Here is a 19,908-nt window from a genome sequence, read left to right as displayed (position 1 = left end):
GCATTTGCAAGCAAAAGGCATGCCCCTGAAGATTGGGAGGAATCTGAGTTCAGGAGGCCGGGGTTTGTCAGGAGGAAGGGGATCATTTGATGCTTGGGCACAGAAACTGACAGTGTTAAAAATGAAAGTAATATAGAAGGGGTAGGATGGCATTTATCTTTTTCTCTCTCCAGGCTCCTGTCTCTTTAATCAGCTAGCCTGATTTGCCCAGTAAATGATTCCTCAGTGTGTATGAGTGAGTGTGTATGTATGTATGTGTGTGTGTATGTATGTGTGTGTGCGCGTGTGCGTGCGCGTGTTGTAGCTCTGTCAATCCTTGGATTAGAACCAATGATTGCAGCGTGTAGGAGGGCTGTCTGGGTCCAGATTGTACAATGTGTTTCAGTGCCAGAGTATGAGTAGAGATAATTACTGAGAAGTCACACTCTCTCACTCCCTCGGCTTTTCTTGTGTCCTTCAGCAAAACACTGGATTTAAATCTCCTTCCACGAGCTTGAGAGCAACGCAATCTGTCAGGAAAGAAAGGAAGAAAAAACGGAACCTGACAAAAAAGAAAAAAAGAAGAAAAAAAAAAGAGGGAGGGAAACCAACATGAAAACCATCCAGGCAAAAATGCACAATTCTATCTCTTGGGCGATCTTCACTGGGCTGGCCGCTCTGTTTCTCTTTCAAGGTAAGAGGTTACTATTGATTTGCCTATAGTAGACGCAGGATTTGTGCAATGTGCTTTTTATATTATTCGCAGACTCCCCAAGTCTGTCTCTGTTGCGCGGGTCTGCAGGTGGAGAGGGAAAGCGTTTAAACGGCATGGCTGGGGCTTATTTCTGTCTTCCAGTTTCCGTAATATTGATTCAGTCCTGGATTACTATAGGAAGGGCAATGTATATATATATTTGTGGAATAATATGTGTGCTGCCAGGATTTGGTACGGGTTGTGCACTGGGCTATGTAGCTACATCTTTTACACACACACACACACACACACGCACACACACACACACCACCGCACTACATCACACCATACCACCCCACAAATGCAAGGACCAAGTCAGAAGCACGATAAAATAAAAGGGTATTGGGTGGCGTTTGCTTGCATTGTTGAGAAGAAACGGGAAGGAGAAACTTTAAATATTGACTGGCAAACTTGAATGGCTGCTCAGTGAGGAAAACGGAGAAAATGCAGGTCCAATGTAGTCAGGAGCACCATGTCTTGCGTTAGGTTTTGGTCAGCAGCCCATCATCAAGGGGATGAATCAATTTGCAGCAGCAGTGAGCAGCGAGATTAGTTTGGAGGGGGTGTGTTTTAAGAGTGGGGGCTATTGGGGAAGGTAATAATCGAGAGAACACGGGAGGAATACTGGGCTGTTCAATCAGGGCAAGATTTTCAAAGTTAAAGGGCGACACGCATTAAGTATGGAATGCTAATTCTCTGTTTATTTATCTGCTGAGAAGCAGAGCCACCGGGGCTGCAATCTAGACTGCCGCTTTCTCTCAGAGTATGCTCTTTGATGTTCTCTTCAGCTTTATGCAGTGTGCAGGACAAATTCAGAATCAGCTTCAACCTTGAATCCGTTCTCGGTGCTATTTATTCTCATTTTGCCCCTACCCCCCATTGTCCCTGGCTCCCACATTTCATAAGTTTGTTCCCTCTCCCCCAATTTTTGGCTGCTCACTCGGTTTTTGTAGGGTTTATGTTACCTTTGTCTAATTAAAGGTATTCAAAGTTTTAGGGGTTCAGGCAAAGAAACTTTATTAGGTGATCCTGTGGAGTTCTTCAAGAAGAGCTGGCTTAGAACACATCTATTTTCATCAAGAAAGTTAGAAGTTTAGCATCATAGATGCAGAATTGGAAGGAACTTGAGAGGTCAACTAATGCAACCCTCTCATTTTACAGATTTGGAAACTGAGTTTCAAAGAGCTTAAGAAGTGTCTTGCCCAAGATCACCTAGGTAGTAGTCAGCAATGAAAAGTCAAGATTCAAATCCAGCACTTTAATTATAGGAACCGGGAGCATTGGAAGTACAAATAGAAAAAAAACAGGATGGACTTCATCTCCCAATTCTTACATCTGTCAAATGTTAAGATGCCTTATGATCCTCCCTTGTGTGTGCACCTGTGCTAATGAAGTCATAATGCAGCCCTTTCTTTGAGTTGAAGACCTTCCTTTGGGGCAGACTGCAGTGGCTCCAAACCAGGCAAGCAGAGATTCTCTCAAAGAGTTGTATGGAAAGCAATTAAGTGGAGTTAAAGAACCAAAACAAGGAGGGGGTGGGAGAGGCTCCTGGGAGGAGGGAAAGGCTGAGTCAGTTGATAGGAAGGTTAGTCCTCCTTGAACTTGGCAGAAGTCCTCTTCTGGCTTAGCTTGATACATTCAATGCAGGAGGTCAGTCTTAGGGGGACTCCTTTATGATTCCCTTGAAGGTATATCTGGCATGAGGTTGAAGGTGATTAACCTGAATGCATTATATATTTTTCCTTATATAATGTAAAACATCATTCAAGAAAAAAGTGTATATGTAGGGGCATATCTTTGGAACACAGAAGTCCCCTGTGAATATGATCAAAGAATACTATCGTGAGAATGGTTCTGGGGAAATCAAATCTGGAATTCATGGCGTAGAAGAACCTCTGTGCTCACAACAGAATTGAGGAGTAGGTGAGAGAAGCAATAGGGGTAAGAGGAAAAATGGGCTTTGGGCAGTGGGATCCTATGGATCTCCAAATTGTACTTGCCTAAAGCTGGGTCCTATTCCATGCCTTATCATTTTAAAACTGGTTCCTCTCCTATGACTTAATATCAAAACAGAGAAAATGGCCAAACTTCCTGAAGCTGAGAGCCCCACTGGCAGCATGCCAGAAGCCTGGGGGCCATTCTGAATTTACATATAAATTAGCATACGTGATTTTTTTTTTATCAGAAATAAATGCAGGGAAGCATAATATTTGCTCGTACTTTAAATCTTTCCTGAATAGACGAGTAGAAAGTGCTGGTGCAAAATTTTCTAGTGTGAAAGCCCTTCTGGCTGCTTCATGTGGCATTGCTTCTACACTGTTGGGGATAAGAGAGAAGAAGCATAAGGAAAGGTTTGATAGTTATATTGGTGAGAATGCAGAAGGGGGAGTTCTGAGACTTCTCTCCCCCTCAACCCAGTCTATCTATTCCTGCATTTCCTAGGAAGTACAATATGCCTTTTCTCTCTATGCCCACCTTGAATAAAATCTGGCCAGGGTCAGATGTATCCAAAAAGAACTTGAAGCTGTCTAATTTTAAATCACGTCAACCCCCAAACCTAACTTCAGTCTGAAGCTACGAAGGTGATGACTGTTTTCTCTTCCAGGGTAAAAAAAAAAAGCCAGTCTGTCAACTATCTCTCATCAAAGTTATGCCATTATTAAGCAGCCCAGGTCTTGCCTGCAATAAACCACCCCCATTGCATTGACCCAGTAGGGCTAGTTAGAATGCAGTGCACATTCTAAGACATTTTTCCCCTTTCCTTGGTTTTTGTTTTAAGCTGGCTCCTTCCAGAGCCGTTACTTCCTGTGTTTTCGGCCTTTTGAAAAGGTGCCTAGTGCCAGTGGCAGGTTATGAGCCCTTTCTCAATCCCCCCTCCCTCCTGCCTGTAACCCCAATTCATCTAGGAGAGAGGGGTAAAGTGGGAGGGAGCAAATTTCCAAAGGAATCAGTACTGATTAGTGAAGAGAAGAAGGGGAGGGGGGAGTGATTAGCTCCCTGGGGCTCTTGCCCTAAGATGTACCAGAGGTTGATTAACAAGCTCCTTCTCTTTCAAAGGAGCAGGAGCTGTCCCTTTCAGCACACCTCCTGCCTCTAGCACCCATTTGAATTTGAAGGAGGTGGCTGACTGGTGGAACTACTTTTCTCTTTCTAGAAATCAGGGCTATTGCTTTCTTGAAGGATTATCGGTTCCTTTCAACACCTTTTGATAGGTTTGACTCAAATCTTCTCTCCTTTCCCTGGCTTTCTGTGATCTTTTTGGGCATCTCTTCTGTTGGTCTGCCCAGGTGAAGCAAAGGTACAGAAGAAAAGAAGTCCTGAGTCCAAGGAGAAGCACTCCTTGCTTCCACACATGGCAGATGTGCTGAACTCCTGTCCCTTAAAGTAAACACCTTGAGGGCTAGTAGCAACTTGGGCGGGGCCTCACCTCTGCTATGTGTGGGTATCAGGGGAGGACATAGCATTTCTTTGAGAAAGACAGTCGGTCTTACTCTTACTGTCTTGTTTGTGATAAATGGCCACATTCACAACCCAGAGTCGAAGGGCAGGTACTGTATCGTGCCTTTTGTCTGGCAAAAGGGTCAGAGGAATGTTGCCTGAAGTTGTCACTTGGGGTGAAGTAGAAATAATGGGTTCTGGGCACCTGTCCTGCATAAAAACCCAGGAAGTACTTAATTATGTTCCCTCCAAAGAATCATTACCAATGGATACCTCTGTGTAAAAGCATAATTAAGGAACTTCAGAGGTTCTTTCTACACTGTACATGAGTACAATATGGCTTTTTGACTTGCAGTTTCTATTTGCAGAATCTGGCACTGCTGGGAATTCTGTCTTTGAGGTTTGCAAAAATTTGGCTTAAAAAAAAAAAAAAGAACCAAAAAGAACCTCTCCTCACTGGCCCCTGGTTGCTGATTGATGTTGACTAGATTGGCCTGTTGGCTCCTGTTGTATGCCAGAAGGCCATGGTTATGTTACTTTGTTTAAAGATATATTTCAGCATTCCTTGATTTCCCACTCTCCCATGATTTTGTTAGTGTGAGTACTCCCTCCACTGACACAGATTGGAATCCCTCCACCCCTTTTTTCTCACAAGGTTCTTGTTCATGTTTCCTAATATACTCTCCAAAGAGAATCTGCTTGCTACCCATAGTAGAGTTCTTTCTTCCTCTTGATCTTTAAGTATCTCAGAAGTACTACTAAGTTATTCCTGCTGTCCTATATCTCATTCTCCCCACATGACCAGGTCCTTTCCTTCTCCCTGTAATAAGTCAGTTTTTGCTAGTGTATTATATTTGATAACATACTTCTCTGCATTTCTTTTTTTTTTATTTTTGCTCCTTCTGAGATCATGGTGGTTTAAAGTTTCAATCTCTGTAGTGTGTCTGGGAGGATATCAGCTTTAAATAGATGGAGGTTTTTGCAGTAGTGAGCAGGAAAATGGTAGATTAGAAGTTCTTAACTTGAAGTCCATGAATGTGCCTTGTTTAATATTTTTGGTAACTATTTAAATGTAATTGGTTTTCTTTGTAGTTCTATGTATCTTATTTTTTGCATTTAAACATCATTATTCTGAAACTGCCAAAAGAGTCCATTATACAAAACAAGTCAACTACTGTTGTTCTAGATAGTATAATATAACATAGTAGAAAAAGTCAGGAGCTGTGTTCAAATTTCCAGTATGCTACTTACATTTTTGTGACACCTTTTCTGAACCTCATTTTTTGCCCATTGTTCTATTAGGTATTTAGATTTGTTGGTCTCTAAGTCACCTTCTATATCTGAATCCATAATTCTATTAATGTGATCTAGTCTAATGTACTATTATGATTTCTAGGTTCATCTCATTACCTGCTGAACTTGTCTAAGTATATACAGTCATATATATGAGAGAAAAAGAGATATGAAGGAAAGATGAATTACTAACTTTTTTCTAGTTTCCTTCCATAGATGAATGTTATAGTTCAATCAATATTCTTTTTCATCCACTTTGTTTTTAAGTTCAGATGGTTAAATCAATCGCAACCACTAGGGACTTCACTTAGAAGGCTTTGTAGTTTGCTGAACTTTCATATAATTAATATGATGTTATTTTCAAACAAGATCATTTGGATATCTTCACCATCAGTAGGGAAAGTTCCTTTTGTTTGGATGCTGATTTTCATTGAATATTATCGGTGTCATTCCTAGTTCATTTAAAACTATGCCAAAAAGTCCTCGACATAAATTACAAAATCATCTAGAAAATTAGAGTTAAGTAAAACTCTTTTGGATCCCTGGATTTCCCTATTTTAAACCTTGCCTAATTTAAATTTGTGCCAGTCTTCATAAAGTGAGAGAAGGGTGTTGAGACATTTAATCTTAGAACACCCTTTTTACTATGTTATTCCTCTCTGGATTGCTTGGCAGAGTTGTTTATTATATTCCTGATATCATGAATTATCTGATGAGATGAAGATCAGTAAGCATTCTTTCAGTGCTGGTAGCCTGGCTATAGACCAGACCTCCTTATATGCTCTGTGCTCCTTGGTGCCAGCCTTATCTACTGGACATATTGGCATAAGGTCAGAGTCAAAGTCCCCTAGTGAGGAGCAAAAGCAAGGTCATTTTTGAATCTGTACCAGTCACTTGGCATTGGTACATTCGATCTAAGGGCAGAGGAGGAAACAGAAAATGGAACAAAAACAAGATTGACATACAAATCCAACACTATCAACTTATGTTGGAAAAATTGGGGGGGGGAGGCTTAGTGCTTAGGATTCAGAAAGACAACATCATTTAATTCTGACCTCAATTATGAAGACACTATGAGTTCTGGAAACTTGGAGTGAATATTTACAGGTGGATTTAAGTAACATCTAGAAAATCTAAACATCTAAAATTGGGGGGGGGAGGCTTAGTGCTTAGGATTCAGAAAGACAACATCATTTAATTCTGACCTCAATTATGAAGACACTATGAGTTCTGGAAACTTGGAGTGAATATTTACAGGTGGATTTAAGTAACATCTAGAGGTTTCAGCCTATCCTAAGAACCTGATCTCCCTTAGACTTTTCCATAGGGAAAAAAGCCTCCACTACTTGAGTTTCTGTCTCTCCACCTGCCCGCCAGGCCTCAAAGTGACTCCCCTGGGTGTTTCCAGGACTCATTAATGCATGTAATGTTCTGAACATGTGGTGCTAAGTGGAACTCCATGCTGAGAATGGCGGTATTTATGCTGTTTACTTCCTTTCTGCTCTACTGGCTTGTTACGTGTTTACTTTATGTCGACAGTCATTTGAAATTCAATAAAACAAATTAAACATGAAAAAAATCAAAACATGTAAAAATAAGGTAACAGATGGAATACAGGTGTTGTTCTCTTTGCCCTTCCTTCCTTTCCCTCCTTTTTCTCTCCATAACTCTTATGAGTACTGCCATTTTAATAACCTTTCCCCTACATATTAGATCTTTGGGGCAGAGAGATAGGATAGGAATATTGACTGAAGATGGATCAAAAAGGACCTAAGAGAAATTTGCATGGAAGGCCATCTATGTAGAAAGATATCTGCATGAAGGTGCAATGCAGTCTTCCTAACAGTTGATGAGAGAGGAGGAGCTGGGGTAGCTTGGGGATAGAGGCATGTATTTTGGCGGGGAGGAGGAAGACATGGAGTTTGGATAGCACAAGGTCAAAAAGAAAGTCTTTCATTTGCTTTTTATATAAGTGTGGCTGGGTATCCTGTGAAAGCTATTGTTTGGCAGATTCAAGCCTCCAGACTAAGCTTACTTTCTGTCATTTTCCTGATTAAATTTGAAAAATGCATGTGTTCTCTCCCACTCCTTCTCATTCTTTCTTTCTTTCTTTCCCTCTATCTTTCTTCCTCTCTATGGGGAAAAATAATTGATCAGTTGACAGATCTAGGTCAGGCTGGAAGGGCTGGTTCAATTCTAGCTTCCCTAAGAGTAGGAGGGGGAAAGTCTGCCTAGTTCATCAGGATCCTCAGAGTGCATAGCCAAACAGGAGAGAAGCAGGACCCACAGGTTCATAGAAGAGGCAAACCCCTCAATGGGAATACTCATTATCTTAGAAGATTTTGTAATTATCCAGCTACTCTATGTTTAGAACTTTGCAATGTTCTACTTCCATTTTCTTTTTTTTAAACTTGATTTACCTTTTCTTTTCTTCCTAATCTCCCCCACTTCTCATCTCTCTCACCCTTTCCCTCTCCCATTTTAATTTCCCTGATCACCTTCATTTCTCCCTTCCTCCTTCCCTTCCTTTCTTCCTTCTTTTCTTCCTTTCTCTCTCCCCTCCCCTCTCCTCTCCTTTTTGTTCCTTTCCTCCCTCTCTTCTTCTTCCTTCCTTTCTTCCCTCTTTCTTTTCTCCTTTCTTTCTTCCTTCTTGCCTTCCTTCTTTTCTCCTTCCTTCCTTTTTCCCTTTCTACTCCTTTCCTTCCTTCTTTACTCCCTCCTTTTCTTTCTTCCTTCTTTCCTTCCTTTCTCCTCCTTCTTTCTTCCTTCTTCCCTACTTTCCTATCTTTCTTCCTTCTTTCCTTCTTTTTTCTTCTTTCTTTCTTTCCCTCCTTCCTTCCTTCTTTCCTTTCTTCCTTCCTTCCATCCTGCTTTTCTTTCTTCCTTCCTCCTTTCTTCCTTCCTTCTTTCCTTCCTTCCTTTGTTTTTTTCCTTCTTTCCTTTTTTCCTTCCTTCCATTTCCCATTGGCAATGGGATTGACAAAAACTTTGCACTTAGCATTATCAAAAAGTCAGTTCTTCTGTTTATTTGAGAGAAGGAAAGCAGACACCTGACTGGAAGTGCCCTGTAAGACATTTGCATGCTGTGAGACAGACCAATGAAGATCTACATTTCCACTGGTGAGAAGAGAGGTATTTCAAGGGAGATTGTCAAGCTGAGAAATCAAATATTGGAAAACATATTCCTCAGCTCTGTTACCAAGGACGTGTTAGGTTACCAAATTTCATTTTTTTTAAAGCTCTGTTTGTATGTTGTCCTTTGGAACAGCTAAGAGACTAGTCAGCTTTTGCTTTAAATCTACAGTTAAAAATCATGCCTAGTGTTTATATTTATCCTCTTCCTCTGATTTCTGAAAGTCTATGTCCCCAAAACAGTTAGATTTCCTACCCCTGAATGTCCCAGCTTGACAGTCTAACAGGATCCTGGATGCCTGGGATCCCCATTGCATTGTGGCTGACTTTATTTACCTTCAGTTGCCACCCTCTTCAGGGCACTGAGAACATGGGGAATAGGGGAGATCCCTTACTGCCAACAGCCTTTCTTTCATGGATTTGTCATTAGGGCAGGAAGAGAGCCACAGGCCTGCTGTCCTTGTTCTTATAAACCACATACCTTAGACCTTTGTGCACAATAAATCCGAGGTAATGCCTTTGACACTCTTCATTCTCTCCTGCCAAGAAGGATCTCATGGATGTTTGATGTGCTTACAGTTAGCATGGTCAATGGTGAAAGCTATTGTAAATGAATTGCTCTCATGACCCCTTCTCCCACTGACGTTTCTTTCTCGAGATATTATTTGATTCTTGGCGTCTCCGCCATCTCTTCCTTTGTCTTACCATCTCCTGCATGGGCCGCCTACTAATGAGAACATGCAGCGTGAAGGGGTCAGGGAGAAGCAAGGGAGACAATTTCAGCCTCCGGCTGGGAGAGAGCCTTTCTTTAGGCGTCCAGTCCAGATGGAGCATGTACCAAAAGGTGGGGAGGGGGAGGGGGGTCTGTGTACACTGTGTTCATTTTATAGGGATTTTTTTTTCAGAGCTATCAGCAACATCAAAAACTAATTTGCCCACTAGAGGAAATTTTCCCATTCATACTGCCCTACTCTAATCTGTAGGCTTCACTAAGGTCCTTGATGATGTGAAAGACACATAAAATCATTGGGCACATTTGCCATTACCTGAACAACGATTGATATGTGCCCTTTCCTAATGTTTCTATGTCATTGCTGCCTTGTTTGAATGCTAGTCTCCAGAAAGGACATCACTTACCCAAAGTAGAATCCATTCTTTTCCTATGGAGAAGTAGCTTTCTTATTCCACTGGCATCTCCTACATTCCATCTCCCCTGCTTCCAATGACTGCCTAAAAATTCCCTCCCCATAATGTTTGTATGTACAAAGTTGTTTGTATATTGTTTCTCCCATTAGACCACAAGACTTTTGAGGGCAGAAACTGTTTTTGCTTCTTTTTTTATATCACTGATATTTAACATAGTGTCCGACACATGACTGTAGGTCCAGTCAAAACCAAACATAATTATTCTCTATTTTTCAACCTCTTCTCTGAAGTGAGATATATTCTTATTAGAATTTTCTCGTGCCAAAGAATTTTTCCTTTCTGGGGACTTTAGGACTCAACTCCACTTTGCTATTGGGATCACGTCTCTTCAAGGTAAAAAAAGTATCTTATCAAATATAGAACTATGATATTGCTTAGAATTATGACAATGATGATGATGATAACTAATATGTGCTTTACAACTTAATTTAAAATGTTTTATTTCTTTTATCCTCATAATAGTTCTGTGAAGTAAGCAAGGCTCATCATCTGAATCAGAAAGACTTAGTTCAAATCCTATTTGTCATTAACTAGCTATCTGACCACAATGTCAGTTATTATTACCAAGAAACTAAGGCTGAAGTTAAGTGGTTGGTCAAGACCTTGCAGTTATCAAGTGACAGAGCTGAATCTCAGAACTCAGTTTTCTAAAGGTAGATTCTCTTCCCACTGCTCTAAAGTTATTTCTTCTCAGGGTAACCTCAGCCCACAAGGACTACACATTTTAAAAATGATTCCATTTAGAGCAGGACCAGGAGATCATTATATACTTCAACAACAATACTATATGATGACCAGTTCTGATGGATCAGGCCATCCTCAGCAACGAGATCAACCAAATCATTTCTAATGGAGCAGTAATGAACTGAACTAGCTATGCCCAGAAAAAGAACTCTGGGAGATGACTAAAAACCATTACATTGAATTCCCAATCCCTATATTTATGCACACCTGCATTTATGATTTCCTTCACAAGCTAATTGTACAATATTTCAGAGTCTGATTCTTTTTCTACAGCAAAATAATGTTTTGGTCAGGTATACTTATTGTGTATCTAATTCATATTTTAACATATTTAACATCTTCTGGTCATCCTGCCATCTAGGGGAGGGGGTGGGGGGGGTAAGAGGTGAAAAATTGGAACAAGAGGTTTGGCAATTGTTAATGCTGTAAAGTTACCCATGTATATATCCTGTAAATAAAAGGCTATTAAATAAAAAAAAAATGATTCCATTTAGATAGACAAATGTGTGGATGGCTAGATGCACAGTGGATAGAATATTGGCCCTGGAGTCAGGAGGTTCAGAATTCAAATCCAGCCCCAGACACTTCCTAGCAAGTCACTTAGGTTTGCCTCAACTTCTTCATTTCCTCATTCATAAAATGAAGTTAAGAAAATGGCAATCCACTTCAGTATCTTTGCCTCCTCTCCTTAAAAAAAAATTGAGGTCACCAAGTGTCAAACAAAACTGGCAAATTGTCAAAAGACAAATATGTAAAAATTATATATGAGCCTAGAAACATGCAAATAGAAATAAACGATTCTTGTATTTTGTGACAAAGAAGGTACAATTCAAAGAAAAAAGTTTCCAAATATACCATTTTCATATCTCTCTTTTTCTACTCACTTTTGTTTTCTTCTTCCTTTATCTGCCTCTCCTCATTTCTTCCATCATTTTTGTGTGATCACATTTTACCTCCCCTTATCTTCTTTCTCCTCAGGTTAAGGATAATTGGGGTTCAGAACACGTTCAAAGTCTTGCGGGAATCTTTATTTCAGCCAAGGAAGTATTTAGCTCTCATCTGATCAATGTAAACATTTCCTGGAGGAAGTAAGAGTTCAGAAGTTTTGGATGATGGAATAGAATCTGTTTGAAGGAGACAGAGGTAGAGTTGAAGTGTGTTCAAGTCATATTATATAGCTTTGGAGGAGTTCAATTTGCAAGTTCCCAAATTGCTTATTTCCTTACCACCCCAACTTCCCAGGGGCTGGTTATTGAGCAGCATTGTTTCCACTTCTTTTAACCTCTTGGGCAATAAAGATTCCACGCTCAGAACTTCTATGGCAATTTTGTCGCTAATGTGCTCGGCAGGAGTGATGCTGGCTCGCCTCTCCTGGAGCTGGTTCAGTTCCTACAGTGCATGCAGGAGCAAAAAACTTGTTTGTTTTTTTGATAAAGTCAGCAGATCTAAAAGGCACATGGAAAGTGGAGTTGTCATGTAGACATTGTACTATAGTTAGTCACTTGGTACCTTGACTCAACTACCTTGCCTTCCCAAATAGTCCAGACTGCTGAATCCATGATTGCTGGATGCTCCCCATGTCATTAGAGGGGCCTTTTTCTTTTTTCTTTTTCCATTTAGTAGTACTTTTTTTTAATTGCATATAAAGATAGTTTTGAACATTTAATTTTAAAAGATTTCAATTTCCATTTTTTCTTCCTCCCTTCCTCCTCTCCTCCCATCCAAGATGGCAAGCAATCTGTTATCAATTATACATGTACAACCATATTAAACATTTCTATATTAGTCATATTATGAAAGAAGGAAAAGAACAAAAGGAAAAAAAACACAAGAAAGAAAAAAAAACAACAAAAAAGAAAAATAGTATGTTTTGATCTCTATTCAGAATCCATACTTCTTTCTCTGGATGTGAATAGCATTTTTTATCATGAGTTTTTCAGAATTGTCTTAGATCATTGTATTGCTAAGTTAATCCTATCAAAGTTGATCATCGAAAAATGTTGTTACTGTGTATGATGTTCTCCTAGTTCTGCTCATTTCACTCAGCATCAGGTCATGTAAGTCTCTCCAGGTTTTTCTGAAATCTGCATGCTAATCATTTCTTATGTAACAGTAGTATTTCATTACATTCATATATCACACTTTGCTGAGTCATTCCCCAATTGATGGCTATCTCCTCAATTTCCAATTTTCTGCCATCACAAGGAGAGCTGCTATGAACATTTAGTACATGTGAGTCCTTTTCTCTTTTTTATGATCTATTTGGGATACAGATCTGGTTGTAGTATTGCTGGACCAAAGGATATGTATAGTTTTATGGCCCTTTGAGCATAGTTTTAAATTGCTCTCCAGAATGGTTATTAGATCAGTTCACAGCTCCACCAACAATGCATTTCCAATTTTTCCACAATGAGAGGACTATTGCAAGAGATAGAATATATGCAAGTGAATATAAAGTTTGTGGCAATTTGGGGGAGATTTTTTTTTAATTATCAATTGGTCCAGCCTCAGAATGGCACCGTTGACGACATATAAAGATAAATGTTCCTGTGAGTGAATGAGAGAGTCAAAAAGGTACATGAGTTCAGAAGAATAAGAAAGTAAGAAGAGAGAAATGTTACTAGAAATGACTTTTAAAAAAAAATCCTTGAGCAAGCAACATCCAACTCTCTAATCTGCTTCTTTTCCCTGAGCCTTTCCTTTCTCCAACCACATTAATTTCTCCATCTCTAAAATTCAGGAATGATTATTTGGCTCAGAAATACAAAAAGCCAGATAGTTCCCTGATCCTGAGAAGGGATGAACTATTCTTACTTAGGGAAGTTGTGATTTGGTTAATTCTAATAAAAGAAGAACTTCTGGCATGCCTATTAGTAATAGGATCATAGAGTTGGAAGAGACCTTATATTCTGCTTCCTCATTTTACAATAAGAAAATGAAAGTTGAAGTGAACCCTCTCCTAGATAAACCCATTGTGCTATTTTTATCTTTCACTAATGGATTTCTTTAAAAAAAAATAAAGACTTGGGTCTCCCCTTCTCATCCATGCTGAAGTTCTGGGACCGGCTCCTACTATTGATTGTTGTGAACCTTTGACCTGACCTGTTTCCATCTAGGTAGGTTCACATCTTTTACTCAACCTAATGGCTGTCCACTCCAGACTCACTGTAGTGATCCTCAACTTCATGAGAATTTCCAGTCAACTTATCCCACTTAGCTTAACCCAGCAGACCAACACTCCAAATTCAAGAGATCTGCAGTTTCATCCTCTGCAATAACTGGGATTAAAGGGATGAGCTATCATACCTGCCATAGTATATTTCTTACAAGGATAGATAATAACCTTCATCTGTTTTGGAGAATAATCTCAGATATGAAAGGATATCAGATACATCGTGTCCAAATGATTTCTGAATGCCAATCCTCTCCCTCAATAATACTCCAAACTCAGTTCAGATATCACCTACTAAATAAAGTCTTTCCTGGTATACCCACTCATCCACCCACATACACACACACACACACACACACACACACATATATATATATATATATATATATATATATATATATATATATATATACATTGTATTTATACACATGTACAAATAATATACATATATTTTTATCAAGAGTATGTATATATATGAGTGTAGGTATGTATACACATATTGATGTAGCCATATACATATAATTTTGGTGGTATCAGTTCTATCCTTTCAAAGAATATAGATTCCTTAAATACAAAGATTGTTCCCATTTTATTTTCATATTTCCAGTGCTTAGCATAATTCCCAGGATGGGGTAATTGTTTAATAGATATGTATTAATCAGTGAATTGATTCCCAGCAAGTGGCCACCCAACTTTAGCTTGCAGAACTCCACTAAGATTGGATCCACTTCCTCCTAAAGTAGGACACTGCAATATAGTATACCCCTTAAATATTAAGAAATGTCTCCTTATTGCAGGCCTAAATCTATTTATTTACTACTTCTACCTGAGGCAACTGAATAGCACAGTGCCCAGAATACCAGGCCCAGAGTCAGAAAGATTCATCTTCCTAAATTCAAATCTGTCCTTAACCATTTACTTGTTATGAGACCCCAGGCAAGCCACTTGCCTCAGTTTCTTCATCTGCAAAGTGAACTGGAGAAAGAAATGGCATACCACTCCAGTATCTTTGCCAAGAAAACCCCAAATAGAATTATGAAGAATCAGACTAAAAGTAGCTAAACAATAGCAGCAAACTGAACCTTCTACTTACTCATTAATCTTTGGTTTAAATATAATAATTCTAAATGTTCTTACATATAACTGCCCTTCAAAAATTTGAAGTCTTTCCTTCTCTAGATTAAACATCATCAATTCTTTCAACCTGTCTTCATAAGGCTTTTCACTATACTGGTTGCCCTTCTCTGGATCAATGTTCACTGACTTATAAATGTCCTTTATAAAATGTGTTTTCCATATCCAAACATAATTCTCAAGATGTATTCTGACCAGGGAAGAATATAGTCAGATTATCACCTTAATAGACCTGGGCATTATGCCTCTTGGTGAAGTCTAAAATCAAATTAGTGAGTGTAGCTGTCATATTACACTGCTGACTCATATGGGGGGACAAGGAATGGAGCTGTCATGTAGACACATGTCACAGTTAGTCATTTGTTACCCCATTAAACAACTTTGTTTTCCCAAAGCTTCAAGATTCCTGAATCCAAGACTATTAATCTTCTCTGATGAATTCAATACCATTAGCTATTCCTTTATTTATGAAAATTTTCCTTCCTTGATATTATTACTTTTATTTTCATTCTTACCCCCTCTGTTTCTTATTCCTTAGCTTCACTAGATCCATGCTTTAAAGTTCAGGTCTAGGTCCTCTTCTCCTCTCTCTACATGCTATCTCTTTCAGAAATCTCATCTATTCTTATGAATCCAATGATTATATTATATATAATCACAAAATTTACATCTTCATCCCAGACCTCTCTCCTGAGCCTCGAGACCATATTTTGAACTACTGTTGGATAATTCTACTTAAATGATTTGCCATCACTTCAAATTAAAAAAGGTCTAAAGTTAAAGCTAGGTCCATCTCCTGAATTCCCTATTTCACTCAATTATGCCATCATTTTCTTAGACATTCAAACTTAAAAACTTGGAGCTCTCCATGGCTCTTTCTTTCCCTCATCCCTTATTTTTAGTCATTCATTAAGGTCTGCATTTTCTTCCTTTGGAAAGGATTCCCAAATCAACATATATAACCTTAATCTTTCTTTTGGATGCCAATGTTAATCTAACAAACTCTTTTTAGACAGATCATGGTGGATATCTTTTTGCCATATCAAGCTCTATATGTCCCAAAGAAAACAATTATCTCTCTTTCATCCTGGCATAGCAGACAGAAAATCAGGAAGACTTGGATTTAAATTATTTACTGTGAGACTATGGCCAAGTCATTTAACCTTTCTTCATCTGTAAAAAGGAATAATAATTCCTGTAATATTTAGCACTCAGAACTGTTGTGCAGTACAAATGAGGTAATATATATCTTTACAATCTTGAAAGAAATAATGCTAGTAACAATCCCAAACTTCCTTGTTTTTTGTTTATGGCCATTCTGCTAGTTACTAAGATATGCAACCTTTGAATCATTCTTAACTCTTTCCTCTTGCTTACATCCATCTACCCACACACAATCAATCATCAAGTTCTGTGGATTCTATCTCCACAAAATCTTCTTTATTAGTATTTATTCCATTACTTTCTTAAATCTAGACAATCAACAAAACAATATATTAAGCTCTGATTTGTGTCATTTAGCAATTTTCAAAGTACAAATGCTCACCCTGAACATTTTTAAAAAATAGCTCTAGAGGGGCAGCTAGGTGGCACAGTAGAGAGCACCAGCCCTGAAATCAGGAGGACCTGAGTTCAAATTTGATCTCAGACACTTAACACTTCCTAACTGTGTGAACCTGGGCAAGTCACTTAACCTCAATTGCCTCAGCAAATAAAATAAAATAAAATAAAATAGCTCTAGAGACACTTAGGGCCAGCTCTAGCACATCCCTGATTAAACTCAACTCATATATATATATAGTTAAACCCACTATAGTTCAGGCCCTCATGTTCTCTCTTTGAACAATTGTAATACCTTCTAAATTGTTCTCTCCAACTCCATCCCTACTTTCAAATCATTATACTTTCATATACATTAATATATCAGGGATCTCTTTAATGTGATATTTCCTCCAACAGGTCCAACACAGACCATAATATGTTCTTATGTAGGTAACTCTTTTCTAAAAGTCTTCTCTTAAATCTTTGATTTGAAAGCAAGGTCCATTTAATATTCTGGGTGGAGCCTTCCTTTAGATCTTGTGAAAATTTAAGATTATAATATAGCATGTTCTTCTAATATGGACTGGCTCACCTCCTTTTCCAATAAAACATATCTTTGATGACATATTTTATGTTGTTTCTCATTTGTATTTCTTCACTATTTATATAGGATATCCCAAAAGTTTTGGGTAATTTTAAACTATTAAAGTTTAGTTTTGAACTATTAAAGTTCAAAATTGCTATAAGATTTTTAGGACACTGTATATACTTTAGACTACTCAATCATAATGTATTCCTTTCCATTTCTCTCTGGGAGAATTAAAACAATAATTCTTTCAAGACTATGAGATTACACCATGTTCAGTCATACAGCATCACCAGAGGATTCTTAAAATGATCCACCTTTTGTTTCAGATTAAAAATGTTACAGTTGCCCAATGGAGAGGTAGTGTGATATAGTCAAAAGAAAGTTGAATTTTGATTCAATCCATGTCCTGAGTTTGAATTCTGGCTTTTCCACTTACTATCTCTGTCATTTTATACGTTCTTTAATTATAGTGTGGCTCAGTTTCTTTTCTTGTAAAATGAGAAAGATGAATTAGATAATCTTAGAGGTCCCTTCTAGCATTATTTCAATGATCCTTTGGACTTCAGATTACTCCACAGAGCCTTCTTACACAGGTCTGACCATACTACTCCTCTATCCAAAGGCTAGATATTTGAGACCTTCTATCTACAATCTGCCTCCTGCCTCTGCCAGACACATATCACATTACTTCCTTCTAAATTCCTTATTCTAGCCAAACTGAGCTAATAGTGTTGCTTGAATCTGTCATATTAATCACTATCTCCATATTTTTGTACAAGTTCTCTCCTATATCTGAATATACTCTATCCCCACCACTTTAGTTTCCTACAAGACTCATTTCGAGTGCTACTGTCTCTACTATACCTTTTCTGATACCTTTGTTATGCTTTTTCACTCCTTGGGTTACTTTTTTACCCATCTTTATACATGCTATAGCTCTATTCTCTTCCTAAAATAAATTCCTTTATGACAAAGTCTATTTCATTCTTGACTTTGTATCTTTAGCACTTAACAGAGTAGTAGACATTTAAAATGTGTATTGAATTGAATGCCTCTCACATTTGCTAAATCCTTTCCATTCCCTCCACAACCACCCTAATCTTTATTTTCTCCTCATGGGAATATTATAAAGGTACCATAGCTAATATCCATGCTTGCAGTTCTTCCTTTCTTCGGTCCATTCGGCACAACTCTTCTAAAGTGATCCAAAGTGTCATTCTAAACTTTTAGTAGTTTCCCATTGTAATGATTAAAGTCCAGCTTTTTAAGCAAACATTTGGGACCATTCCTCATCTGGCCTCAACTTCTTCAACTTGTTCTTTCACAACCCCATGATATGGTCCCTATAATCTGTCAAGAACTGGTTTACTTTGTATGTACCATGTTTATTCTGGTCCCTCTCTCCTTGTTCAGACTAATTTCCTCTGCCTACAAAGCGTCTCCCCACCATCATTTTCTCTCTGATCATAATGGGCTGAGGCTTGAGTTGATGCACTGAGGTCCCAAGTATGTGAGGCTAAATAGTAATTGGACTATACTCTATTAATATACATGATTGGATAAAGAATGGCCCCCGCCCACTCTCTGTGCAAGTCCTGATGTGTTGTATAGGAAATGACGATTTTAGTGGGTGGAGGCAGAGAGACAGGAAGAGAGGCTGGGGGAGATTGGCCTGGGTTCTATGCTCGTAGCTGCTGGTCGTGTGGCTGCTGGTCTAGCTAGCTTCTTGACTCAGCTGCACACAATCTTATCGCCGATTCTCTTCCACCTCCGATCTTTCTTCATTGAGAATAAAGATAGATGTTTTTCCCCTAACCTGAATTCCTGACTCCGGCTGATTTTAAAATACACGGTCTTTACACTGATCTTATAAGTATCCCCGCTATTTCTTCAAAGTTCAATCCAAGTTTTACCTCCTATGTGAACCCTTGCACACGCCTTATTTGCCTTAATACATGGAGAAGCAGACTGTGGACACTTCTTCAATTCCAGACATCAGTGGCTTCCTGTAGACTCTTTTACTGTTAATATCCCCTGTTTGATGCTTTAAACACAACACTATCCTAAATTCTTCTCCATCTTTTTATGGACATATCTCATCTTCACCATTAGATTTCAGGTGCCTTGGGGAAAGATACTATACAATAATTTTCTCTTTCCTTAGGACTTGGAATAGAACATGAGATATACTAGTTTCTTAATAAATGTTTGTGAAACAGAAAGATGAGTTTCATTCAATTCAATTTCATTCAATTCAGAAGACTTCCTAGTATAGGAGTTGGGGTTGCAAAAGTGAAAAAAGAGGTAGCATTTGCTTTCAGAGGGCTTATTTCTTTTATTATAGGAACTTGCATTCTTTGTAAGGACAACTAAAGGAAGGAACTCTGGATAAAAATGAAATAATTCAAATTTTCCTTAAAATTAAAAGAGGTTAGGGAAGATTTCCTATTGAAGGTAGAGTTTTAGCTGGGACTTAATAGAAGTCCACTGGGGACCCACTGGTTATGGGGGAAGGGAGAGCATTCAAGGCATGTGGGACAGTCAGAGAAAATGTCTGGAACTGAAAAATAGAGTGTCTAGTTCATTGACTAGCCAGAAGGCCACTGTCACCTGATTGAATGCTCAGAGCTGAGAAATGGAGTGTATTTTTTGTGGAATAGCCAAGAAGTCAGTGTCATTAGATCAAGGATTATGTGTCATCGTGTAAGGTATAAAAAAAAAAATAGGAGGGGAAGAGGCTATGATGGGCTTTGAATGCCAAACAGGGCATTTTATATTTGCTTCTGAGGGCAATGGGGAGACAGTAGAGTTTATTGAATAGGGAGGTGACATCTTTGGACCCATATTTTAGGAAAATCATTTTAATGGCTGAATATAGGATGTCTTGGAGTGGAGAGAGACTTCAGGTTATTACTGTCATGAGGT

General features: G+C 38.6%; 1 protein-coding gene across 4 annotated transcripts in view; it reads left to right on the top strand.

The window, feature by feature from the left end:
- The first annotated feature begins 307 nt into the window (after positions 1-307).
- LOC100931919 (neurotrimin) overlaps positions 308-19,908 on the top strand; it is a 1,311,995-nt gene continuing 1,292,394 nt past the window's right edge. Inside the window, exon 1 of one of the 4 annotated variants that reach the window (XM_031963695.1) lies at positions 308-673. In XM_031963695.1, coding sequence (XP_031819555.1) covers positions 592-673 — 82 coding nt within the window. In that variant the 5' untranslated portion in view covers positions 308-591. The remainder of the gene's footprint in view (positions 674-19,908) is intronic. The other 3 variants (XM_031963696.1, XM_031963697.1, XM_031963699.1) reach the window with 3 other exon arrangements.

The sequence above is a fragment of the Sarcophilus harrisii genome, chromosome 3, assembly GCF_902635505.1.
Source record: "Sarcophilus harrisii chromosome 3, mSarHar1.11, whole genome shotgun sequence".
NCBI classification, from domain to species: Eukaryota; Metazoa; Chordata; class Mammalia; order Dasyuromorphia; family Dasyuridae; genus Sarcophilus; species Sarcophilus harrisii.
This window is presented reverse-complemented; position numbering and strand designations above follow the sequence as displayed.